This window comes from Aegilops tauschii, chromosome 7 (genome assembly GCF_002575655.3).
Source record: "Aegilops tauschii subsp. strangulata cultivar AL8/78 chromosome 7, Aet v6.0, whole genome shotgun sequence".
Taxonomy (NCBI): Eukaryota; Viridiplantae; Streptophyta; class Magnoliopsida; order Poales; family Poaceae; genus Aegilops; species Aegilops tauschii.
Genome location: NC_053041.3, coordinates 17,629,500 through 17,656,715, shown reverse-complemented (window position 1 = coordinate 17,656,715; position 27,216 = coordinate 17,629,500). Strand labels below are relative to the sequence as shown.

The following is a 27,216-nucleotide window of genomic DNA, read 5'->3' as shown; positions in this document are numbered from 1 at the left end:
AAGTACATTAATTAGCTTACGAGGAAGCTGGAAAATATGGTGTGGCGTACTAAAAATCGGTTGGGTGGAAAAAATAATTGGTGAAGGTACGTGGTGTGAGGGGGGAGAACCGATTAGCAAACCATACAGCTGGCAGGAAAAAAATGCTACTCTTTTTTAAATAGTATATTTTTCAAAAGGAGGATAACCCCCAGCCTCTCCATCAAAAGATGCATATATCATTTTTATTATATTATTAAACAAAGCCTTACAAAGTAAATACACAACTCAACCCAAATCCACCTTCCACTTGCAGTGATGTAATTAACAGTACTTCTTGGCACTAGACAAAGAAATAGAAGGAACTCATACTTCAGATTTTTTCGTCACATATCAAGGCAAGTGCAAATTAAACCAGGGGTACACGAACCACAGCGTGCAGGTACAAGTTGTTCTTCCGTCGGACAGTGAGGCCCATCTCCTCTGTCATGTCCAACCCATCTGGTTTCATCCCTCCTGGGAGTTCCCAGTCGAAGTGGTAGAGAAGTGCGGCCAACACAATCTCGATGCTAGCTTGCGCGAACATCATTCCAGGGCACATCCTTCGACCTGCCCCAAACGGTATGTACTCAAAGTCTGTTCCTTTGAAATCAACCATGCCAGATTCAAACCTCTCTGGTTTGAACTCTTCAGCGTCTTCCCAGTGCTTAGGGTCTCTTCCGATTGCCCATGCGTTCACCAACACCGTGGTGCCCTTGGGGACGTCATACCCAAGGATTTTGCAAGGCTCCCTTGCCTCCCTAGGGAGAAGCAATGGTGCAGCTGGATGAAGCCTCATTGTCTCCTTGATGACGAGTCTAAGGTACTTGAGATTGATCAAGTCATCCTCGGTCACCTTAGGCTTTCCTTGGAGATTGTTGCGTACTTCGTCTTGTGCCTTCTGCATCACATTTGGGTGCCTCATGAGCTCTGACATGGCCCATTGGAGAGTGGTTGCTGATGTCTCACTTCCGGCACCAAACAGATCCTGCAATTTGCCGATTTGATGAAATTTGGAATTGCTACTTATTCTTAGCAGATTTGGATTGTCGCCCATATGTAGTGAGATATCCAGTAGAAAGTCCTCGAATAATAGTGAATAGGAAAAAGTCTAAAATATACCTTGAACTTGTAGACGAAAGATAATTCGAACCCTGAACTCTTAATCCCGGTCTATTTTAAACCTTAAGTGTGTTCCCAAACAGGGATTATCGATGTGGCACCTCAAATGCCGGGAAAGTTGAGTGCGCTCGCATCTGGGTCGGCCCAACAGGCACAAACCGATTTTTCTTTTGCTTTTTTGTAACATGGAAGTAAAATACCCAAAAAATATATATATAACTCTGGAGTAATGGAACTTGCGCTCACAAGGTTCAAACTCCACACACTAGCCACTAGAAGCATTGGCTATTAGTTTTATATAATTAGAGGCCCGAGCAATTTAACCACAGATCGTAGCATCCAGATTTGAAAATATCTTTTAGGGCACAAAAAAAGATTGGAAAAATATCTTTTAGGGCAAACGTATATTGGAAACGTGCAGACCAGAACGACTTTTGAAATATCCGTTCTTTTAAAGTGTGAACACTTACTAAAAATTCTGAACACTTATAAAAAAACGAACAATTTTCTTGAAAACACAATCAATTTTGAAAAAGCGAACACTATTTGGAACATAAACATTTTTAGCAAAATTGCAAATAATATTGAAACCTGAACAATCTTTTAAAACAATGTAAAAAAATGTTCATATATTTTTATAAAATGTAAAATGTATATTTGACAGTATGTTACCCTGTCATATTTTCGAATTTTTTTTGGAATTTCTTACATTATTTGTGTTAAAAAATATTCGTTATTTTAAAATTGTTCAGATTTTTTTCAAGAAATGTTTCGAAGGTTTTAAAAAGTGTCCATATATAAACGTTCCTCTCTGTCCTTATATGTAACGAGCAATTTATAATGACTAGCAGCCATCATGGCGATTGGCTATGTCCGGCCGCCGCGAGTTCCAGGTCCCTAGCTAGTTCGGGACCTCTCACAAGCTCACTGTTGCTTCTATGTTTTGTCACTCCTAATATACAAAAAGTGGGTCCGCGTGTATTTTGAAAAAAACGTTTATTATAAAAAAATGTAAAAGAATTAATTATGATTATGAAAATGTAAAACAAAGGAAAGAAAAGAGCATAACGAGCACGTGAGCGACCGTGCTACTGGGCCGGCCGATTTGTCCTAATGTGCAGCCAGCCCAGTCAACGATCCTGGCCACGTCAGCAAATACCAGTTAAACGCCCTCAAGGTTTAAAATAGACCGGGATCAAAAAGTTCCGTGTGCTAATTTTCGGGATTGAAAGTTTGGGGTTTGATTTAGCTTATGTCTACAAGTTCAAGGTTTGTTTTGGACTTTTTCCTAGCGAATATAACACATAAGTGAATAATTATTGCATTCCGTGTGAACTGGAGAAAAAAAAAACGAATTAAGAGACACTTGTGTCTTGCTAACTACTCTCTCGTGTCGAAATACATGACCTTTTTGTCTTGAGGTTACTACTCCACCGTTTTAAAATACTTGAACTTTTTTAATATATGTTGGTCAATTTTTTTGGTTTGACTCAAATTATTAAAAAAGTTTTAACATCAACAAGAACACATTGATAATACACTTAATCAAGCACGAAATGAACTATCAAAAATATTTATATTTATTTTTCTTTAATACAGCATATTTTGAACTGGGAGGTGGGCGTGGTGACTGGTGAATCATCTTCAAATCATTCAAAATTTAAAAATATGCATATTTCTTACGGAACTCTGTGGCCAAAGTATAACTGCTTGAAGAGGGGAGGCAGAACCTAAGAAATTGTTGTACTTACAAGTATAATTGCTTTGATCATTCCCATGGTAAGAGGCACGTCCAGGCCACCTTCCTTGCGTATCCTCAAGAGCGCGTCCACTAGGTCCTCTCTTTCCTCCACGGCATCATTCTCTGAAGCAGCGGTGGCCCTCTGCTCCTCGTGTTGCTTGATCGCATACTCCATGAGCTCGAAGCTCTTGTGGTGGTACTCCTTGGCCCGCCGTGTCGTGCCGCTGATGAAGCTCGCGAGCCACGACGACGGGAATAGATCGCCGAGGCTGAACCCGCTGGCAATCTTGACACCATCCTCGAGTGTCTGCAAGAACTCCTCACGCCTCTTGAACCTTTCCCCTATCATGGCCCGTACTGCCGAATCGGTGATGAGCACGGCAATCCGCTCGCTGACGTTCACGGGCTCCATGGGTAGCACCGCTGCGACAGCTGCCACGAGTCGGTAAATCTCGTCCTCCCGGATGTGGCGGAATGACTGCACGCGGCGAGCGCTGAGAAGCTCCAGGATGCAGATCTTGCGGAGCTGCCGCCACAAGGTGCCGTAGGGCGCAAATACTAGCCCTTCCGAGTTCATGATCTTCATGGTGGGGCTCCATGGCCGCGTAGCGAAGACAACATCATGCGTTCGCATGATCTCGCAGGCGGCCTCCGGGGACGTGGCCACCATCACCGGCACCTCGCCGAGCTTGAGGTACATGAGAGGCGCGTTTAGCCGGTGTGCGAGGTCGGCCATGACACGGTGCATGAGCGGGTTGCCGGCGAGGTGATGAAGGCTGCCGATGACCGGTAGCCGCCACGGACCGGGTGGCAGACGCACGCCGCCATTGCCGCTGCTATGCTTCCTGTTGAGCTTGAAGAGAAGGAGAGGAAGGAGGAGAGCTAAGAGAAGGCAGAGGTAGTACGCCCACTGCTCCATGGAGAGGTTTCGCGTGTTGAACTAAGGCGCAGTACGGTAGAGTGGAGGTGATGCTGCACTCTGAGTCTCTGACTCGAGGGCCTGATCTTATATATAATACTAAGTAGGTACTCCCGGAGTAGAAAATCCAATCTCCGTTAGTAATTTATAATACGTAGGTTTTAATAGATTTTCGTCTCTGGCTGTACGGAGAGCACAAGTGTTACTGAACGAGCTGACGCACATGCAATCAAATTTAAATGCTAGCTGTAGCTAAGCATTCCCTGATCCGAGGCTAGTGATTAATAGGCTTTCGTCTCTGGCTGATAGGTGAGATTAGCACATTACGCAGATTAGAGGGCAAAAAGCACCCTAACAAATCGAATGGTTTTATGGTAAATTATGTTGTCGCGAGGATGAGAATTTCCTTTAGCAAGCGTGCAAATCCTGTCAAAATGTTGAACATGGCAAGGATTTGCCATGTATGCTAAAGAAATTTGCCATCCTTCTGACAACGTGATTTTTCATAAAAACGTTCGATTTGCCATGCTAAAAAATGTGATGCTCGATTTGAAGCAAAGTCAGGTTTTTATTTGCTAGCTAAAAGATCTGATGCTTGATTTGTATGAAAGTTTAAAAGGCAACTTTAAAAAACTCTCATCTTTATATTTAGGGAACCAAAAGGAAATATAAACGGCACTTTATGTTGAGATTTTTGGTGGGACGAAACTTTCACACCAAACTCCTTCCTCTTGCCGTAGCCACCTTTGCTGCGTTGGCGCTGATTCTTGCACCCGGCATCACCGCGACCTTGCCAAGGTAAGACTTGTGGGTGATATCCAAAAGAATTACGTTGTATTGTTGTCCCATATGTATACGTTAATTTGGACATTGTAAATAGTGATAGAAAATAAAGTAGTTACAACTCCAACGTAAGCAGCTTGATGTGGATTCCTTTTTTTTGTGGGGGAGCTTGATGTGGATTCCAAAGCAAACAAACAAGAGAGCTAGCTGTGTTTGGCAACAATGACCTAAGTCAAGTACTCAAGTACATATGGTACAGGGATAGGCACACTCTCGATGGTTACTTCAAGCGAGCTGTAGCATATTGATTACTCAGCGCAACTGCCAAGATTATGTCAATACATGGTAGTTGTTCACGTCCTTCGATATGTCCCAAGTTAGTGCCGATCGGATGCATAGACCAATTGAAGGTTAGGGTTACTTAAACCAACTAGTAATCATGTACGATGCAATGCATGTTAATATTATGCACTATTTCTTGTAGGGGATATTAGGCAATAGATTAACTACATCGCGTTATCATACTAGTATTTGGCAAGATCTTAATTGCATGTTAATATTAGGCCATATATAATTAGTTGGTTGACGCTGACATTGATATTATGGATACTATTAATTAGGGAGGATGCTAACTTTCTTTAGCGCTACACCAAGGCAAAACAGACCATCGGATAGACTCGGTTGAAAGGATGAGATATGTTGGATCTCTACAACTAGCTCTTTTTATATTGGTATATAGATATAGATTACAATTTGATACAACATATACTACTAGCAAATGAGAAAACGAAGAATTAAATGGAAATACCGAATTATCTATTTCAAACCTAAGATTGTACCAAATGTATGTGTTCAATTTCAGATTTCATTTCCACAAAATAATTTGACCAAAAAAAGAACGCATAATTTCAGGCTTTTAAATATGCAATCTACTACCGAGTTTTGTTGGAATTATTGGGGTTTAGCCCATTGTTATTTTCAATAATTTCTGGGAAAATTATAGAGGCCCATATGGCCCATTCATGCATTACAGAATGTTTAGTCCCACCATGCTAGTGAAGGGCGTGGAAGACCAACAAATAAGGTGGGTTGTTCAACACACCTCTAAGAGCTTGAGCAGAGGACACATACATTTGTGCTAAACCCGTCTCGCACTCGTGCGTCGTGCTTCAAGATCGAGCTGAGCTGAGCGACGGTAGGAACAACACCACGTGGGTTGTTTCTCTTCCTCGGCGGTTGGATCTTCCTTCATCGTGGTTAAGCACGACGACTTCATGTCGACGTCAATGAACTCCTCGGTGACATGGCGAAGAGTTGGTCAAACAAAAACATGGCGAACAACGTGCCTGCATCTTCTTCCACCACACCACATGTGTTCTTATCCCTTCTGTTAGGGATATCATCCGGTCTACTAATCTTATCTATGATATGGATATGATGTTTGTTTGTTATGTACCCAATTGCATGACAACTTACATAATTTTGCTACTTTTTTTTCAATTTTCATCTCTAGTTTGATTATCATGTTTTATTTATCTTATTGGGGATTAAACATAATGAAGAAGTGCTAAAAGATTCAACAAGTTTTAGGCCGTGGACTATCTGCTCGTGAGCTCATAAGCTCCCGTATGAACAGTAAATTCAAAAACAAATGTTAAAGAAATCTGAATTTCTTTTGTGACAAACATTAAGGAATTTGTAGGGTGGTTGCAAAATTTCTTCATGAAATCACATTCGTGAAAATTGTGGAGAAAAACAAAAGTGATGCTCTGAAAATGGTACTTTCAAACGCATTTAGGAGCACTGATTTTTTTTTGCCACGACTTCCAACAATTTACATGATGAAACTTTGCAAGCACTCCAAACATTCCATAAAGTTTGCCCCAACAAAGATTCCGATTTTTTTGACTTTGTTTTATTTTTTGACTCAAAAGATTATATAGGTAAGGAAAAAAATACAATACGGTTGCAAACAACTCAAACGAATTCTATATTGATAATTCAATACATTTTCAAATAAAAATTCAATAAAATACATAGGTGATAATACACATAATGTAGTCAAAACCATTCAAAATGCAAATTTAAATGTGGTAAAACACATTGTAGTGTTGTTAGTAATGCTCTAGAGGGCAAAGTGAAAATATGTGGAGGAGTGGGTCAAAATGAAAGTGACGAACAAGAGATGTAACATAAGGAAATATTGGAAATTTAATTCAGATGGAGGAGGTGTTGGTCTCGCTCCAACAACCCCTCCCAACCCAGCCATCCTATCCCTTGCCGGGAGTGCAACTGGCAATCACGACCCGCTAACGTACTCCCCCCATGTGCTAGCCTGCTTGTAAGACCGACATGCACACACTCTCTAGTACACCCGCTTCAATCTGCACCTCCATGAGGCCGATGGACTGGATTTCCGTGTGCCATTTGGCGCTTATTGCGCTTGCGCATCTTGACAATCCCCAAGTGCATGGAGTTATTGTAGCTATTTCCACAGTGGAGGTTCTAAGAACGTAGTATTGAATGTCAAACCCAAAAGAAACTTAAGACAGGATTCATATTCTCTTGGCTTCTCTCTACCAATGATACAACACTACATACACCAAACGTTTTCTTTGCCTAGACCTTTCTAGCAAAAGATAGTTTGCAAGTTTCAAAGAAAGCAAGTGTGGAGTAACAATGCTAGGTGCAGCAAAATTGAACCTAGGTAATTGGTTGCGTTACTAGGAGGTAATTGACAGTTCCCCAACAACGCTCTGGTGACACCCGGAGAGACGGGGACCCCCCCCCCCCCCTCCTTTTTCTCCTTTCTTGCCCACCTTCTTGGTGGTAGAAGGTTTTCCCCCTCTGTTTCATGGTGTTCATAACCCCGGAGGGCGAGAGCCCCTTTTGAGATTGGAACTTTTTTCTTGCACCTTTCTACATTTCCTCAATGCTGAATCAGATTCCCGTCGCCATTTTATTGACCACCGGAGTTTTGTAACTCCGAAAAGTCCGGAAAAATTTTGGAGGCTCGGAATATTCCAAAGCAAGGTTGTGACCAATGGGCAGTCACAACCGACCTTCACAACCACCACATGGCCTGGGCAGGGGTGCGTGGACGTGGCATGTGGGGGGCACTCTGTGCGCCCCTCTTCAACCGATGGGCTCTTCTTGTGTAAAAATAACTTTCATATTTTTACTTTATTTTAAGCCCCGGAAATATCCTTGTCTGAAGAGTCCAAAATCACTCGAAATAGTAACCAGCCTTTGGCACTCGATTAATATGTTAGTCCAATAGAAATGTTCTGAAATTATGCCAAAACCATGTATACAAGTGATGCAAATATATCACATTAAGATGTGCTGCAATTTATTTTAAGTTGTAATGAGGTTGTACTTTAGTTCGCTGAGATTCAAATACTCGTGACTGCAACTCATGGCGAGAGGGAAGGGGGGTTGTCCCACAATTGCATGTCCACATTTTTTAAAAGTTCCTGATTTTTTTCATTTTTTATTTTACAAATTATTTAAAAAAAAATGTGAATTTTGTAAACTTGTCGCCGTCCCCAATATGGTTTTTACAGTTATTTTTTTGTTTACTAATTTTCTTATTTTTTATAGTACCCGCATTGTATTTTTTTTTATTTGAGATACTTTGTAATTTTTTGCGAATGAGATACTTTGTACTTCCAGGATCATATGGCAACACAAAATATTCCCTGGACACATTTTTCCGTTGACTTTTTAGTAGTCATCTTTATAATAGATGTGATCATATCGCGAAAAAATGCCTCGGGCATACTTTTCTGTTGATTTTCTTAGTAGTCATTTTCCAGCCAATTAATAAAAAGCAGCCCCGGAGACGACAAGCGAACGAAACACATAGAGCAAAATAAAGCATGGCAAACCCAGCCCTAAACATGGAAGAACGAGAAGTCTTTTCTTAATACAGTACAATTGTGGGCGCTCACATACACGAGCGTCCACTCACCCCTATGAACGCTCGCAAGCACACTCTACCCTTATGAGTACCTTCGAGAGACTGAGTTGGCATAGCATCTTGAGATTTTACGAAGTCACAACAGTCGACGGGAACGTCTCCTCCCACTGAACGAACATTGCCGGAAGCCTGAAATAAATTTTAGAATAATACAAGCACTAATATCAAGCCTAGAACTTGAACTCTGGTGGGCTGGGGATACCACTGTCCTCCCAACCATCCAATCACAGGTTGGTTTGCGAGCATTGAGAAGCTGTGGAAGGAAAATAGGTCGGGGTTATTCGTATGCTGTCGTTGGAGACTTTTTTTTTGGGAAAAAAAACTCAGTCGACTTAGCCTTAGAAGAAGAAGAAAAGCTCTCATTCTTGAATTTGTGGCACGGTCTTGAAGTATACTGCCAGTATCATTTTTATAGTACAAATAATCGATATCGTCAAGTACATTTCTTTGTGAAGACTTCTTGGTCAGACTCGAGTCTTGAGTGGGGCGGGAACCAAAGATGCTATACGTACGGATTTGTTTTACAAGGATTTACAGACCAACCCTCCTCCCCTCACTAATCTCTCCCCCCTAGTTTCAGGGTGGGGCCCGCCTCATCTAATTACCAATTAAACAAGCCCACCTCAGCATTGCCTGTAAAAGTCCCGTAAAGCCTCCGTATGTCTAGCATTGCCGGGCGGGAACCAACGCAGCATCCGTTGACGCCCACCCACCCACCCACCCAGCACGACGGTCATCTCACGCCCGGACCCAGCAACTTAATTATGATCGTACACGGCAGGCACTACGGCAACACACGCTACATGCTCCGTACGAAGCTGCGGTAACATCATGCCGCCGGCGGCGCTGCCCAGCTTTGCTCTGCTCCGCGTCGCCACCTCCATTGCCATGCTGCTGGTTCAGCAAGCTCGTCTGCTCCCAGTGGCCGTGGCGCGGACCAAACTGACAGCGGGAGACACCCCGACGGTGCCGGACTACATCACCAGCCGGTCCGGCAGCTTCGCCTTTGGCTTCCGCGCCCACGACTCTGACCCGACCAAGTTCCTCCTTGCCACGTGGTTCCGGTTCGGTTCAGTGCCGCCACAGGCGCAGTCCGTGGTGTGGTTCGCGAAAGAGTCCGCCATGGGCACCACGCCTAACGCCACGGCACTGTCCGTCCTCAGCATCCCCGCCGACGGCCAGCTCACGCTCACCGACGGCAGCATAGAGCTGTGGAGGGCCCCGACCCCCAGCATGAAGCGTGGGTCCGTCCTCGTGCTAACAGACTCCGGCAACGTTCAGCTCCTCGGGGACGGCGACAACGTGCTCTGGGAGAGCTTTGGGTTCCCTACGGATACCCTCCTTCCGGGCCAATCTTTGGAGGGGTTTCTATTTTCCAAGCGCGCGTACACGGGGTTCACCACGGGTCGGTTCAGCTTGGCAGCCCACAGCGACGGTAACGTCGTCCTCTGCATCGACCTCTTCACCGGTGACATATTGCAAAACGCCTACTGGGCCACAGCCACCAACGGCCCCTACGGCAACACGACCATCACCTTCGACGAGTATGGCCACCTAAGCTACACTCTCTATGACGGCAGCATCAACAACTTGATTTCGCCTCTCGCCACTGGCAGGAACTATTTCCGGTTCGCCAGGATGGACCCCGACGGCATCGTCCGTGCCTACGCCCATCCTAAACATGGCGGCGGTGGCGGCCAGAACACGACTTGGACCGTGTCGGGCACGCTCCCCAGTGCTGGGGGCTGCAAGTTGAAGACGACCAGGATGCAAGGCATGTGCGGCCCTGGGTCGTACTGTGTGGAGACCAAAGAGCGGCTCAACTGCCTGTGCCCGAGTGGGTACACTTACATCGATGCAGAGCATACTGAGAGTGGCTGCACGCCGGGGTTCGAGGCACAGAGGTGTGGCGAGGAGAACATCTCTGACAAGTTCTCACTCGTAGAGCTGCCAAACACCATCTGGGAGCTCTCAATATACTACAAGAAGTTCCCATCGGTCTTAGAGGAGCAGTGCCACGACTACTGCCTCAATGATTGCTTTTGCGCGGCAGCGCTGATGATCAACGGATCCGACTGTGTCGAGTTGGGGGCACTCGTGTACGGGCGACAGGGAAATGACGTCACATCACAACGAAGGCGCTGGTCAAGGTGAGGAAGGGGAATAATACTTCTTACATGGAGAGACCGCCCACTAGTAGAAAAATGATCATCTGTCCCGGTTGGTAAGGGCCTTTTGTCCCGGTTTTTGAACCGGAACTAAAGGGTCGTTACTAATGCCCTAGCCCTTTAGTCCCGGTTCTTACACGACCGGGACAGATGGGCCTCCACGTGGCCGGTGCGGCGAGCCCAGGTAGGAGGGCCTTTGGTCCCGGTTGGTGGCACTAACCGGGACCAATAGGCATCCACGCGTTATCATTTCAGGGGCTGGGGTTTTTGCTTTTTTGAAAGGGGGGTTGGGGGTTTTTCCGTGCTTGGTCGACGCTACGTACTATATACGTATAGAGATGACTAGACACGCTAGCTAGCAAGCAAATGAAGGAAACAGAAAATCGTCATGAACATATGCATACAGAGAGAAGTGATATCGACCACCTCTCCTTCTCCGAGAGATTGGTCGAACAACAAGTTCTCGTATATCTATCCGACACTACCGGCTACATATATACAATAATTATCTCTTACAATATAATCTCCTAATTATATTTGAACATAGGGTCCACATAGTATTCTCCGTTTTCAGCGATCACGTGGTCAAGGAAGAATGCCGCCAATTCCTCTTGAATTGCTCGCATATGATCTGGTGCTAGGAGTTCATCCCGCATCCGAAAGATCTAATTTGAAGAAGGGGGTCAACACACACACACACACACACACATATATATATGAATAAATGAAACTCAACACAAATGATGGTAATAAAATAAAATTGTGAATATTATTGCTTACGCACTTCATATTGTTCGTCAGAGTAGCCCCGCTCACAGGTCGTGTGGCGGATGGACTCGCAAACGTAGTATCCACAGAAATCATTCCCTTGTTCCTGCCACAACCACTTTACAAGAAATAGAGGTCAATCAAACTGATAAGCAAGCATGCTAAATGGTATTGATGAAACTAGCGCTTGAATCACTAGGAGATGCGCGGAACATGCTACTATAGTACTTACTTTCGGGTGTCTAAATTGCAGCTTCTTCGGCAGTCCCGGAGCTTTTTTGGTGAATTTTCTCCAAACCCTGCCAGACAAAGAAAACAATTACTTGATATCAGGAAATGAACAAAGTTGCTGATATGGTGGATAATGATCGATTTAACTTACTTCTCGAACATTTGAGTCATGTCCGCATAGTCCTGGGGATCTTTTCGTCTCGAGTCTAAGACGGTTACTACTCCCTGCTCAAGCTTAATCTCTAGGAGAATATAGTGGAAGCTGCGCACGCATGCATAAGTCATCAATTACATTACTATAACCTGGACTAATAAGGGAAACCGAATATGCACAAGACAGTAACACTCACTTGAAGTTGTAAGGAAAGAGTATTATATCTTTGTTTTCATTTATTACCAACGATCGTAGCAAGTTGGCCTCGGTATTTTCGGCATGATATTTAACCTAAGTTGCATCTATGAGATTTGTGTTAATGAATCCAATATCACCGATTTGTCTTTTCTTCAATTCGGCGATCTTCAATGTGCATAATATAGTGAGGATAATTATAAATACATGCAATGAAAGAGCTGACCTATATAGAGAGACTTAATGACAGAAGTAGTACTACTTACAGACAGTAGCAAGTGACCGTTGATTTATCGAGGGCCTTTTGATTGAAAAACTGGAAGAACTCCTCAAATGGAACATTCAACAGTTCAATTCCAACGAGGTCATGCTCCTCTTTAACTCTTAGCGTCAAAGTATCCCTCCCCCCACATAGCAGGTTTTCATGTACCAATCATGTAATCTTCGCATCATCGTTGTTAGAGATCTTTCATCTTTGACGAGAGGCTTCCCGTAATGGTATTTGTGTTCGTCCACCTCCAAGAAATCATAATGTACATCGTCGGGCAGGTAATCTCCAAGATGGCTATAAACGGGCACCATCCTCAGATCATTAGCGACGATCTCGCTAGACACCTTGAGCGGGGGGGGGGGGGGGGGCACGATTGGTTCGCTTGTTCGCCGAGCTGGGCAATTTTTTTCCCAGCTCGTCGTTCTTTTAACCTTTGATCACTGACAGTACTTCCCGACCGCTCCGCTTCAACAAATCTTTTTGCAATAATGCGCTAGTAGTTGCCTTTCGGCGGAGACTTTGGTGGTTTTGTCACGGCAGCCAGAGTGCGCTTCACTTTCACCGGATCTACCTTCTCCTCCGGAGGTGGATGTTTCTTTGCTTTCACCCCTTCAAATAAGTTCGTCACTTCGGCTCGCACGATCTTCGTGGTTTCCTCCTCAGTCCTCTCGTATGGTAACTTCTCTGGAGTCTTCAGAGAAGGACCGAATCTGTATTGCCTCCCGCCTCTGGCTGTACTGCTAGACGCCGGCAGAGCAGACGAAGCGGCTGCGGCTGTCTTCTTTCCTTGCTTACGAGGAGGAGGAGAAGGACTACGAAGTGCCGGAGCAGCCGGAGCAGCGGTGGGTCTCTTCCGCCCTTGCTGACGAGGCGGAGAAGGAGGAGGCTGGCTGCTCGGGCGCGCCGCCGCAGGCAGAGAAGGAGGCGGAGTGCCGCCACGCGCCAGAGAAGGAGGCTGAGTGCCCAGATCACTCGCCCGAGGAGGAGGCGGAGGAGGAGGCGGAGTGCCCTTACTCGCCGGAGGCGTCCAGTTCGGAAGGTTGATGAGCTCCTTCCGCCATAGGCATGGAGTCTTCAGAGCAGAACCCAGCCGAGTCTCCCCTTCACCGGTAGGGTGGTCAAGCTGGAGGTCCTCAAATCCCTCCGTTATTTCGTCCACCGTCACCCTAGCATATCCTTCTGGAATCGGACGACAGTGAAAAGTTGCGCGGGTTTCAGGAGGTCGAACAGAGCCAACAGCCGCCTTGACTTTGAAGTTCTCCCATTGCGTCATAAGGTGGCAATGTTGAGACTCCGTGATAGCATCCACGGGGTAGCTAGCAGGAGACGTCAAGACATGCTCCGGCTGAAGCAGCTCGATGGAAGCCACGCTGCTTCTCCGCTGAGATGGCGGGGTAGCTTCGGGGGTAGTTTCGGCAGGTCGATTGCTGCGAGCTACGTCTCGTTCCTCTAGCGCTTGAACCCTTTCGTGCAGCTTCTGAATTTGGGTCTGCTCCACGTTTTTCCTCCTCTCCTGGCATTTGTAACCGCCTGCGTCCGGAAAACCAGCCTTCCACGGAACGGAGCCTGGCGTGCCTCGTGTCCGTCCAGGGTGCTCAGGATTCCCGAGGGCCATTGTGAGCTCGTCGTTCTCTCTGTTTGGAACGAACGTCCCTTGCTGCGCTGCATCGATATAGTGCTGAAGCCTCTTGACTGGTATTCTCATTTGCTCGTTCGTCCAAACGCACTTCCCTGATACAGGGTCCAAGGTTCCACCAGCCCCGAAGAACCAGGTCCGGCAACGGTCTGGCCAGTTCATTGTCTCTGGTTCAATCCCTTTATCAAGCAGATCATTCTCAGCCTTGGCCCACTTAGGCCGGGCTTTGAGGTAGCCACCTGACCCCGTGCGATGGTGAAGCTTCTTCTTTGCAGCATTTTTCTTGTTTGTCGCTGACAACTTCTTACTCTTTTCCGGTGTCTTGTGGGCCACAAATGCGGGCCAGTGATCTCTGATCTTCTCATATTTGCCGATGAATTATGGTGTCTCTTCTTTGTCGACAAACGTTTTCAGCTCATTCTTCCACCTCCTGAATAGGTCTGCCATCTTCTTAAGAGCATGAGACTTGATTAATTGCTCTTTAACTGGCTTCTCCGGATCCTCCTCTGGCGGTAGGGTGAAATTTGCCTTCAGCTCAGTCCAAAGATCATCTTTCTGCATATCATTGACATAAGACACCTCAGGGTCTTCCTTCTTAGACTTATACCATTGGTGGATGCTGATCGGGATCTTGTCCCTAACAAGAACCCCGCACTGAGCAGCAAATGTTTCCTTTGTCCGGATGGGTTCAATCGGTTGGCCGTCACGCGTGATTGCTGTGATCTCAAACCTTTCATCCGAGCGCAACTTTCTCTTCGGGCCTCGTCTCTTTACCGAAGTTGTGCTCGATCCGGAGGGCTAGAAAAAAGAAGAAAGACGAGAGTTAATTAATATGTGTACATACCAAAACAATGAATGCATCAATTAGCTAGTCAGCACAGGCTTAACTAATGTATTTACCTGGCCGGACTTTGTTCGTTCACCGGAGCCGTCACCACGGGCTCCTTCTTGCACCAGCATTGGGTCACTGGAGCCATCATAATCATGTCTTTCCTCCTCCACTCTTCGATCACCATAGCCTGCTTATTCACCCTGTTCTTCCAGACCATCATTGTCGTTAAGATACGACAAGACATCACCTCCGGCTAAGATTATATCCCCCAACACCTATTCTGCTTCCTCGTCTCGTCCGTGCTCCATTGTTTCTGCAAATATTACAACATGGCAATTATTACACAAACATGACAGCAGGTGGATATATTAGTGCAAACGTAGACCTAGCTTATTCCGAGTTTGGGGTGGCCTCGGCAACGCTTCAAGGGTAGGGGCGCGGCGGGAGGGGGTAGGAGGCCGACATCTTTTTTTCTAGGGTTTGGGTGTCCTCGAGAGTTTTGGTCGAGCGAGAGGGCCGGGGGGTGCTCCCGTGGTATAAGTTATCACGGTCGAAGTTATCCGGGAGGGGTTATATCGACAACGACAACATACATACATGGGAAAATAATATTGTCGAGGAGGGGGTAGGTCGACCCCCCCCCCCCTTGTGTTGAAGTTATCGGGACACGGGGTATATCGACAACGACATATCCGATAAAAAATAAGAAGACGAAGAAGAAATAAAAAGAGGAGAAGAAGATATTAATAGAGGAGAAGATTGAAGAAAAAAATAAGAAAAAAAAGAGAGGAGAAGAAGAAAGGAATAGAGGAGAGGAAGAGAAAATAGAACTATTTTCTCTTCTTCTCCTCTATTCCTTTCTTCTTCTCCTCTTCTTTTTCTTCTTTTTTCTTCTTCTTATTTATTTCTCATCTTCTTCCTCTCCTCTTCTTCTCCTTTCTTCTTCTTCTTATTTTCCTTTTTCCTCTCATTCTTTTTCTTCTTCTTCCTTTCCTAGCTAGATATATAAAACTTTTCTAAAAATGTAACTTTTGCATATATAAATTTTTTTCTTCTTCCTTCTTCTTCCTTCTATTCCTTCTTCCTAAATATATAATTTTTTTTTCTAAAAATGGACCTAAAATGTACTAAATCAGAGAACATATATAGATAAAACTTTTCTAAAAATCTAACTTTTGCATATATGTATTTTTAAAACATCATTACAATTGAAAAAATACATACATACATACAAAAAACATGTAAAAAATACATACATACATATATGAACATACATCAAAAAAATACATATATCTAAAAAATACATACATACATACAGATATGAAAATCTAAAAACATGTAAAAAAATAGCACGGCGGCGGGGCCGGCAGAGGCGCGGTGCTCACAGAGGGAGGAGCGCGCGGCGGGCGGCGTCGGGGCAAGCAGGGGCGCGGGGAGTGGCACGGAGACGGCGTCGGGGCAGGAGCGGCACGCGGCGGGGCAGGGGCGGCGCACGTCGGGGCAGGGACGGCGCTCGGCGACGACGTCGGGCGAGGGCGCGGGCGACGGCGACGACGGGCGCTGGCGACGGCGACGGCGACGGCGGGGCGGGTCGGGGGCGCAGCAGGGGCGGTGCGCGTCAGGGCAGGGACGGCGCGCGGCGACGACGTCGGGCGAGGGCGCGGCGAGGGCGAGGGCGTGGGCGACGGCGAGGGCGCGGCAACGGGGAGGGCGCGGGCGAGCTCGGGCAGCCTGGCGGCGTCGTCGGAGGGATCGAAGAACTGACGAAATTTTCACAAGTGCTGGCTTATATAGCAAACCCATTGGTACCTGTTGGTGGCACAAACCGGTACCAATGCAACCTTTAGTCCCGGTTGGTGTCACCAACCGGGACCAAAGGCCTGCACCCCTTTAGTATTGGTTGGTGCCACCAACCTGGACCAAAGGCCTTGTGCTGTTGCGCCCGCGTCGATAGTTTAGTCACACCTTGCTAGTTGAGAGGGGCGCGCAGTTGTTTATAAGCCCCACTGCCGCTCCCCTCTCGAGCTCCTCTCCATTGCAGGCTTACGGGCCTAATTGTCACTGGTATGCCTGATGGGCCTATTGGGCCTTCTGCGGGCCTGAATCCTGGCCCATCGATGGGTTTCTAGTCGTATTCACGCCGTCGTGGCCTAGTAGGTGGCATATTTTTTATTTTTTGCCTGTTTTTTGTTTTCTTTTTTGCTTTATTTATTTTGTTTTGTTCCTACTTACAACAAAAAACTTATTTATTTTATTTTATTTTGTTTCTAATTATTATTTATTTTACTTTATGACAATTCTTTTTGCTATTAAAGTTTCTAACAAAAAAAGTTCTTTATGAAAATTCTTTTTGCTTTCAATGATTTTGAACAGAAAATACTTCGATAATTTTAGTTGCATCAATTTTATATAATTTTAGTTTCAATAATACTAGAGGTTGCTTATAATGTTTTGAACAGAAAATACTTTGATAATTTTAGTTTCATAAATTTTATTTATGTTATTAAAGTTTATTTTATTTTGTTTTTACTTATATATTTTATTAAAGTTTATATTATTTTGTTTTTAATTACTTATTTATTTTATTTGTTATTTTTCATGCACCATTTTTCATGCATTTACTGATTATTTTGACCTATAAGACCCTAAAATTGAAAAGCATTTCAAATGAACTCTGAAAAGGTTGAAAGTTGACATGGTATCATCATTTCATCCACATAGCATGTGCAAGAAAGTTGAGAGGGTTACAACAAAAACTGGATGCACTTCGTGTACAAAACGGACAATCTCTTTCGAAGTATCAGGATTTCATACGGAAACTCGTCTGTTACAAAGGGATTTCATTTTTTAAAACTTATTTGAACTCCTGACTTTTTGTGTGTTCAAAATGCACCATTCAAAGCCACATCATCAATTTTCAACCCTTTCTGACTTCATTTGTTATTTTTCATGCATTTATTGATTATTTTGAGCTATAAGACCCTGAAATTGAAAAGCATTTCAAATGAACTCTGAAAAGGTTGAAAGTTGGCATGGTATCATCATTTCATCCACATAGCATGTGCAAAGAAGTTGAGAGGGTTACGGCAAAAACTGTATGCACTTCGTGTACAAAACGGACAATGGTATCATACTCGTCTGTTACAAAGTTGGCATGGTATCATCATAATAGTTGCGGGAGAAAGTCTTCACTTTTTCTTCGCTTGTGTCGTTTGCTTATTGCGCCGTAACCATGGATAATCTTCATCGTTTATCAGGATGCTTCGGTCAGCCTTGACTTTGAAGGGAGAAATTTCATGAAACTTTTCATAATCTTCAGACGTGTCTGTCTTGCCCTCCACTCCCATGATGTCCTTTTTTCCTGAAAGAACTATATGGCGCTTTCGCTCATCGTATGATGTATTCGCTTCCTTATCTTTTCTTTTTCTCGATTTGGTAGACATGTCCTTCACATAGATAACCTGTGCCACATCATTGGCTAGGACGAACGGTTCGTCAGTGTACCCAAGATTGTTCAGATCCACTGTTGTCATTCCGTACTGTGGGTCTACCTGTACCCCGCCTCCTGACAGATTGACCCATTTGCACTTAAACAAAGGGACCTTAAAATCATGTCCGTAGTCAAGTTCCCATATGTCCACTATGTAACCATAATATGTATCCTTTCCCCTCTCGGTTGCTGCATCAAAGCGGACACCGCTGTTTTGGTTGGTGCTCTTTTGATCTTGGGCGATCGTGTAAAATGTATTCCCATTTATCTCGTATCCTTTGTAAGTCAATACAGTCAAAGATGGTCCCCTGGACAACGAGTACAGCTCATCACAAACAGTGTTGTCACCTCTGAGACGTGTTTCCAACCAACTGCTGAAAGTCCTGATGTGTTCACATGTAATCCAGTCGTCGCACTGCTCCGGTTGTTTGGAGCGCAGACTGTTCTTTTGTTCATCGACATACGGGGTCACCAAGGTAGAGTTATGTAGAACTGTGTAGTGTGCTTGAGATCAAGAATGCCCGTCCCTGCATATTATTGAGTCCGCTCCTAGCATGCCTTTTCCAGTCAGTCTCCCCTCATACCGCGATTTAGGGAGACCTATCTTCTTAAGGCCAGGAATGAAGTCAACACAAAACCCAATGACATCCTCTGTTTGATGGCCCATGGAGATGCTTCCTTCTGGCCTAGCGCGGTTACGGACATATTTCTTTAGGACTCCCATGAACCTCTCAAAGGGGAACATATTGTGTAGAAATACGGGCCCAAAATGACAATCTCGTCGACTAGATGAACTAGGACGTGCGTCATGTTATTGAAGAAGGATGGTGGGAACACCAGCTCGAAACTGACAAGACATTGCGCCACATCACTCCTTAGCCTTGGTATGATTCCTGGATCGATCACCTTTTGAGAGATTGCATTGAGGAATGCACATAGCTTCCCAATGGCTAATCAGACGTTTTCTGGTAGAAGCCCCCTCAATGCAACCGGAAGCAGTTGCGTCATAATCACGTGGCAGTCATGAGACTTTAGGTTCTGAAACTTTTTCTCTGGCATATTTATTATTCCCTTTATATTCAACGAGAAGCCAGTCGGGACCTTCATACTGAGCAGGCATTCAAAGAAGATTTCTTTCTCTTCTTTCGTAAGAGCGTAGCTGGCATGACCTTCATACTGCTTCGGAGGCATGCCGTCTTTTTCGTGCAAACGTTGCAGGTCCTCCCGTGCCTCAGGTGTATCTTTTGTCTTCCCATACACGCCCAAGAATCCTAACAGGTTCATGCAAAGGTTCTTCGTCACGTGCATCACGTCGATTGAAGAGCGGACCTCTACGTCTTTCCAGTAGGGTAGGTCCCAAAATATAGATTTCTTCTTCCACATGGGTGCGTGTCCCTCAGCGTCATTCGGAACAGCTAGTCCGCCGGGACCCTTTCCAAAGATTACGTGTAAATCATTGACCATAGCAAGTACATGATCAACGGTACGCATGGCGGGCTTCTTCCGGTGATCTGCCTCGCCTTTGAAATGCTTGCCTTTCTTTTGACATTGATGGTTGGTCGGAAGAAATCGACGATGGCCCAGGTACACATTCTTCCTGTCCAGGTATATACTTTCAGTGTCATCTAAACAGTGCGTGCATGCGTGGTATCCCTTGTTTGTCTGTCCTGAAAGGTTACTGAGAGCGGGCCAATCGTTGATGGTTACAAACAGCAACGCGTGCAGGTTAAATTCCTCCTGTTTGTGCTCATCCCACGTACGTGCACCGTTTCCATTCCACAGCTGTAAAAGTTCTTCAACTAATGGCCTTAGGTACACATCAATATCGTTACCGGGTTGCTTAGGGCCTTGGATGAGAACTGGCATCATAATGAACTTCCGCTTCATGCACATCCAAGGAGGAAGGTTATACATACATAGAGTCACGGGCCAGGTGCTGTGATTGCTGCTCTGCTCCCCGAAAGGATTAATGCTATCTGCGCTTAAACCAAACCATACGTTCCTTGGGTCACCTGCAAACTCAGCCCAGTACTTTCTCTCGATTTTTCTCCACTGCGGCCCGTCAGCGGGTGCTCTCAACTTCTCGTCTTTCTTACGGTACTCACTGTGCCATCGCATCAACTTTGCATGCTCTTCGTTTCTGAACAGACGTTTCAACCGTGGTATTATAGGAGCATACCACATCACCTTCGCAGGAACCCTCTTCCTGGGGGCTCGCCGTCAACATCACCAGGGTCATCTCGTCTGATCTTATAGCGCAATGCACCGCATACGGGGCATGCGTTCAGATCGTTGTACGCACCGCGATAGAGGATGCAGTCATTAGGGCATGCATGTATCTTCTGCACCTCCAATCCTAGAGGGCATACGACCTTCTTTGCTACGTATGTACTGTCGGGCAATTCGTTATCCTTTGGAAGCTTCTTCTTCAATATTTTCAATAGCTTCTCAAATCCTTTGTCAGGCACATCATTCTCTGCCTTCCACTGCAGCAATTTCAGTACAGTACTGAGCTTTGTGTTGCCATCTTCGCAATTGGGGTACAACCCTTTTTTGTGATCCTCTAACATGCGATCGAACTTCAGCTTCTCCTTTTGACTTTCTCATTGCGTCCTTGCATCGACAATGACCTGGCGGAGATCGTCATCATCGGGCACTGGTTCCTCTTGATCTTCAGCAGCTTCCCCCATTGCAGCATCATTGGGCACATCGTCTGGTTCTTCTTGATCTTCAGCAGCTTGCCCCGTTGCAGCATCACCGTATTCAGGGGGCACATAGTTGTCATCGTCCTCTTCTTATTCGCCGTCTTCCATCATAACCCCTGTTTCTCCGTGCCTCGTCCAAATATTATAGTGTGGCATGAAACCCTTGTAAAGCAGGTGGGTGTGAAGGATTTTTCGATCAGAGTAAGACTTCGTATTCCCACATTTAGGGCATGGACAACACATAAAACCATTCTGCTTGTTTGCCTCAGCACTTCGAGAAAATCATGCACGCCCTTAATGTACTCGGAGGTGTGTCTGTCATCGTACATCCATTGCCGGTTCATCTGCGTGCATTATATATAATTAAGTGTGTCAAAAACCATTACAGAACATCATGAATAGATAATTAAGTGACCAAATTAATAGAAGTTCATCATCACATTAAAACCAAAGTACATACATAGTTCTCATCTAACAACATATAGCTCTCCAGAGCATCTAATTAATTAAACCATACATTGAAACTATGTAAAACATTTCAATGCGAAAACAAATGTGATCATAATCGCAACCAAGGTAACAATTGATCCAACGGCATAATGATACCAAGCCTCGGTATGAATGGCATATTTTCTAATCTTTCTAATCTTCAAGCGCATTGCATCCATCTTGATCTTGTGATCATCGACGACATCCGCAACATGCAACTCCAATATCATCTTCTCCACCTCAACTTTTTTTTATTTTTTCTTTCAAGAAATTGTTTTCTTCTTCAACTAAATTTAACCTCTCGACAATAGGGTCGGTTGGAATTTCCGGTTCGCATACCTCCTAGATAAATAAAATCTATGTCACGTTGGTCGGCATAATTTTCATAAACAATAAATGAACCAATAGTTATAAAGATAATATATACCACATCCGAATCATAGACAGGACGAGGGCCGACGGGGGCGGATACCAAAACCATCGCACTATATAATAACAAGCAATAAAATAGTAAGAAAATTAGACAAGTATCTATCTAAAGTAAGAATTTTTTTCTTTCAGAAAGAAGATAAGAACAAGAGGCTCACCACGGTGGTGCCGGCGACGAGATCGGCGCGGGCGATCGACGGCGGTGAAGACGGGAATGGGACGTGACGGGCCGCTAAACCTAGACAAATCTCGAGGAAAATGGATCTTTGAGGTCGAGCTTCGAGACGAGAAAGCTTAACTAGTGTGGCTCGGGCATTTCATCGAACACCTCATGTGCATAGGAGGTGAGGTAGAGCACCACAAAGCCCTCCCCTCGCTGGCCAGAGAAAAACAGAGCACTCACTCCGTGCTCTGCTCGCGGGCGAGGGGTATATATAGGCACCTCATTGGTCCCGGTTCGTGGCATGAACCGGGACTAAAGGGCAGCCTGTGGTCCCGGTTCAAGCCACCAACCGGGACCAATGGTGATGGGCCAGGAGCGAGGCCCATTGGTCCCGGTTCGTCCCACCAACCGAGACCAAAGGAGCCAGACGAACCGGGACCAATGCCCCCACGAGGCCCGGCAGGCCCCTGGCCTCACGAACCGGGACCAGTGCCCCATGGGTCCTGGTTCTGGACTGAACCGGGACTAATGGGCTGACCCGGCCTAAACCAAAGCCCTCTTTTCTACTAGTGCCATCAAAAACGACGACGATACTTGTAGGTCCATATAAGATCGTCACCATTTGCTTGGCCTTACTCTTAGTGATCTCCTTCAGCGGCAGCCTCATGGCATTGTATTACCTCACCAGGAACAAAGATAGCCAACGGTTGTTGAGCTCGAGCGTGAGATCGTTTAGTTGCAAGGAGCTTTACCAAGCCACCAATGGCTTCAAGAAACTGCTGGGCAAAGGGAGCTTTGGGGAGGTCTACAAAGGAATGATAAGATCGCCGCAGCCGCATCTCATTGCGGTGAAGAAGCTGATCGACTCGAACGAGTACAGTGAGCAGGAGTTCACCAATGAGGTGCAGTTCATCGGTCAGATCCACCACCTAAACTAGGTTCGTATGATCAGCTACTGCAAGCAAGGTAAGCATCGGATGTTGGTTTTCGAGTTCATGCCCGGAGGGTCTCTCCGTGGCTTCCTCTTCAACCCTGGGAGGCGGCAACCTTGGCGCTGGCGCGCTGAGGCCGCCCTCGCCATTGCTCGGGGACTTGAGTACCTCCACAACGGCTGCATTGCCCCTATCATCCACTGCGACATCAAGCCTGACAATATCCTATTGGACGATTGTGGAATCCCCAAGATCACTGACTTTGGGATCTCCAAATTGTTGGGGAGCCAGCAGGTGCACACCACAGTGACCCATGTCAGAGGTACCAGAGGGTACATCGCGCCTGAGTGGCTCCGCGGCGATACACGCGTTGACACCAAGGCAGATGTGTATAGTTTCGGTGTCGTCCTACATTTACTACAACAAAAATGCCATGTAGAGACGCTAAATGTAGGTGTTAAAGACGCACTAAGTCATCTCTAGCTGATTTTAGAGTCGCTCATTAGAGCGTCCTAGGAGCGTCTCCTCACGCACCGTCTCAAAGACCATTGAGACGCGGAGGAAGCCTGACTACACGGAAATGAGACGTTTAAGAGCGTCCTTACAAAGCGTGTCAACATGGATATGACATGTTTTATGAGCGTCCTAAAAAAGCGCGTCAACATGGATACGAGGTGTTTTGAGAGAATCTTTATGCCCCTAGGGATGCTTTGATAAATTCATGCTAGATGCAACTGCATATATCCTCTTTCTATTGTGTAATTTTTTTAATCAATTGGGCTTAATAGAATTACTTGCTCCTATGAAATAATTGGATTCTCATTTACATATCAGAAAATATTCGAAAATTGTATGGCATGGCACAAAATAATAACATTGTATTACTAAGAATAGTAGTAGCTTACAAACTTAATTGTACACATCACCTATGAACAATTACATGTCACAAAGTAGGTGAAACATATCTATATGATTTTTAATTTCTACATGCTGATAATGGAACAATGGCTCCTTGCTTTCTCTGCTTCTCTAGTTCATCCTTGTGGCAACTGCCTTCAAAATCCGCACATAGAAGTTTTTCTGCCAAGAAAGCCCAATGAGATATACATAAATTTACTGGAATTTCTATCAGTAAGTTTTCGTTTGCTGAACATACAGCCATAAGAATAAAGAAGAACGGTATTACATATACCACATGAGTAAACATGCACTTCAGAAGTTCAATCTAGCCGTGTAGATTTCATGTGCCCATATGAAATATAGATACATACTGTATTAAGAAGAAAAATGATTATGTCATCGATAGATTGGCCAAGGTGAGAATGCTTGAAGTGTATTTGTTAGAAAAATAACAATTAACTAAGTAAGTATTACCATACGAAGCATATATATGTAAAGAAATAACAGCTGCTTAACATACAGGGACTGAATTCTAATGGTTGTTGACACTGATAATCTCTAAGCCTTAATACTAGCTCTACTTATTAAGGGGGCGGGTTACCATAAAAAATACTGAACTCTCATGGTAGTTCATATTAATTATCTTCAGTCTAACACAATATATACGTATTTAAGCGAGCATTATACCATTTAGCTGCTCTAGACATAGTGTAACACATATGATTAAATCTTACCAAACATGATAATATATCCATCCACGGTGCTCTTTATCAGACAACATGAGAAAAGTTTTTGCAGGTGAGAAACTGCATGTATGAGTTGATCTCTCCGTTTAGAGTAGAAGCCATGTTAATTCTAAGAAATGTTAGAACGTGGGTGCAAAGCTCTTAATTTTAGTTATGGGAGGGGAGGAGGGTGAAGGTGATTTGATAGTTGATACACGAGCATTATTAACTGCATGAAAAAGAAAAATGTGTTAAGAACACTGACCATCTTATTCTATCAGGATATTCTCAGAGGCTTTTTATCAAGAACCTGCATACATGAGTGCCAATAATTTGGGAGCAGACAACGAAGAAAGCTATGTGTAAGATCTAATTTAAATTGTAGTAGTCTAAAAGTTTAATCAGTAAACAGATGAGAGTTCAGAAGAAAAAACCCGGCAAAGCAGCGTTGTCCTATCTTAATAGGATAATCTAAATTACAATGTCAAGATTCTCCTCCACACTTAAGTACGCATCATGGGAGCGGCTCCAATTCTTACTTGGAACGAATTGATAGAAAAACTAAAATAAAAAAGTAGATCGATTCACATATAAATAAACTTGCCGCCTTGCTGCTGGTCGACAGTGGCAAGCACGAGGTCAGCCTACCTGATGGAAACGAGCTTCACATGGCGGAGGACACTTGGAGGATTTTTTGGTCGCAAGACGTCGGGTTCTTAGAGACAAAGGATGCCGGCGAGCAAATGGAGGGCCGGGTGGGAGTCGTCACAGGGGCATATATCCCCCCTGTCTCTGATAACATTGATGCAGTGGGCGACCAATAAAACAACAACATACAGAAAGGTGGATCTCAATCTTAGTATGAACGAGAAGGACATCAAACATACAAATAAAAGAGCGCCTAACTGATCAATACCTTTTGTCCTCCTCGTCGATCTTGTTCATCTTCTACCATTGTTTTCACTGTTTTAAATAGCCCGCTATAGCTCCGCTATAGCATTTACAGAAGGTCTTGCGCTAAGAGACTTTGATCCAAACAAATGAACAAACATTTTAAATAGCTCGCTATAGCTTCGCTATAGCACGCTATAGCATTTAAAAAAGGTCCGCCGCTAAGAGGCTTAGCGCGCTATTTAAAACTATATTTGTTTCCTGTCGGGTCGTATGTCACTACGATCTCAGTAGGAGAAGGTGCGATGTCCAGTTCGGATCTGTTGCCCACTCCGCCACCCGTCATCTTCCCTTTCAGCCGGAGTGCACCGTGTGCCGGAGCTGCAGGTCGAGGCGGCCGGAGTGGGGCTAGGCCGCCGCCTGGAGGCCAGCGTCCCCGGGCCTGCTGTTGGATGCCGACGGACGAGGGGGGTGGACCTGCTACAGCGAGTCTGAGGTGAGGAGGAGCAGGATCTTGGCAGAGGCGGCGGTGTGGCATGGCGGTGCTAGGTTTAGGCTAGAGATTGCATGCTTTTTACATGGTAGTTACTACTTTCTTGGGACATCTCGCACGATGGGGGATTATGGTGATGGTGGTGGAGCAAGATATTCTGAACCACCGGGATCTTTTTTTATTGGAATCAAGGGACGATGTCCTTTGCGCCTCATAAATCGTCTCTGTGCACAAAGTGATTTTGAATAATGAGACGTACATAAAAGCGTCAACACGAAAACGTCCCTACATGCCTATTTTGTTGTAGATGATTTGCTGTCGGAGGTGTCAGGAGCCCATGACTCCTGTCATGCCACAAGGGCAGGGCATGGAGATCGATGAAACGGTCACGTTGTTTGGTTGGGCGGCCCAACTGGTTGTCGCACAAAGGACAGAGAGCTAATGCTACATGGTGATGCAGATGTCAACACCGCCGAGGACATGGAGAGGGTAGAGCGGTTCACCCGTGTGGCGCTCTGGTGCATCGAGCCAAACCCGCTACTGCGGCCGACCATCCACCAAGTGGTGCAGATACTGGAGACCAATGATGGGGTGAAGGTTCGGGCACTACCCGACCCTCCAGACTGTTACATGGAATCCTCGCCTTTAACTCCTCAGCTCAGGATGGAATGAGAACACAATTCACATTTCTAGCTTGCAAATTTTTATGCATGAAACTTTTTTTTTACTTTTCAGAAAACACAATTTGTGTCCCGGTGACCCAGTCCAAAAAGAATTGAGCCCGTAGAAAGTAATGAAAATGGTTGTGCGACATGGGGACAGGATTGTGTTCCCTAGATGAATATATCTTATTTTACTGCCTACCTTTATCAGCATGCAGTAGGTTGATCTGATAAATATATATATACCAAAATTAGTGGTTGATGATTTTCGCCATACTTTAACGACAGGAGTGGAACTGGCACCTACACTATCTCAAAATAAATTATATATACACCAGATAAATCAGGGTTTTCTAAAAAAAGGTACAACCTCTGAATCATGAGTCAGCCTTCTATTGTTCAAAGGAGTTTTTTTTCCAGGGAAACAAGGTTGGTGTCAAGGGCAGCTTATCTGAGCCCAGGCTCATCTATACTCACATGTGAATAGTAAAAATACCAAAGAAATGTGAATTTTTTT

The 27,216-nt window shown here is 45.0% G+C and overlaps 3 protein-coding genes across 3 annotated transcripts; 2 read left to right on the top strand and 1 right to left on the bottom strand.

The window, feature by feature from the left end:
• Positions 1–388: 388 nt before the first annotated feature.
• On the bottom strand, positions 389–3,800 carry LOC109748312 (desmethyl-deoxy-podophyllotoxin synthase-like). Its single transcript, XM_020307348.1, has 2 exons — positions 2,892–3,800; positions 389–1,006 (listed from the first exon to the last, which is right to left on the bottom strand). The coding sequence occupies exons 1-2, from the start codon at positions 3,798–3,800 to the stop codon at positions 389–391; spliced, it is 1,527 nt and encodes a 508-aa protein (XP_020162937.1).
• A 5,596-nt stretch (positions 3,801–9,396) lies between these two features.
• Positions 9,397–11,374, top strand: LOC141020640 (G-type lectin S-receptor-like serine/threonine-protein kinase LECRK3). The gene is made up of 2 exons (XM_073505603.1): positions 9,397–10,715; positions 11,281–11,374. Exons 1-2 carry the CDS (start codon positions 9,397–9,399, stop codon positions 11,372–11,374), a joined length of 1,413 nt encoding a protein of 470 aa, XP_073361704.1.
• An 11,387-nt stretch (positions 11,375–22,761) lies between these two features.
• Positions 22,762–23,511, top strand: LOC109748307 (G-type lectin S-receptor-like serine/threonine-protein kinase LECRK4). The gene is made up of 2 exons (XM_073505604.1): positions 22,762–23,011; positions 23,102–23,511. The coding sequence occupies exons 1-2, from the start codon at positions 22,762–22,764 to the stop codon at positions 23,509–23,511; spliced, it is 660 nt and encodes a 219-aa protein (XP_073361705.1).
• The last annotated feature ends 3,705 nt before the right edge of the window (positions 23,512–27,216 follow it).

Coding starts and splice junctions, on each gene's coding strand:
- LOC109748307 (XM_073505604.1), top strand. CDS start 22,762: ATGGCATTGTATTACCTCACCAGGAACAAAGATAGCCAACGGTTGTTG. Junction 23,012..23,101: donor CAATGAGGTGCAGTTCATCG/GTCAGATCCACC, acceptor TCATGCCCGGAG/GGTCTCTCCGTGGCTTCCTC.
- LOC109748312 (XM_020307348.1), bottom strand. CDS start 3,800: ATGGAGCAGTGGGCGTACTACCTCTGCCTTCTCTTAGCTCTCCTCCTT. Junction 1,007..2,891: donor TGATCAAAGCAATTATACTT/GTAAGTACAACA, acceptor GGCAAATTGCAG/GATCTGTTTGGTGCCGGAAG.
- LOC141020640 (XM_073505603.1), top strand. CDS start 9,397: ATGCCGCCGGCGGCGCTGCCCAGCTTTGCTCTGCTCCGCGTCGCCACC. Junction 10,716..11,280: donor CAACGAAGGCGCTGGTCAAG/GTGAGGAAGGGG, acceptor ATTTGAACATAG/GGTCCACATAGTATTCTCCG.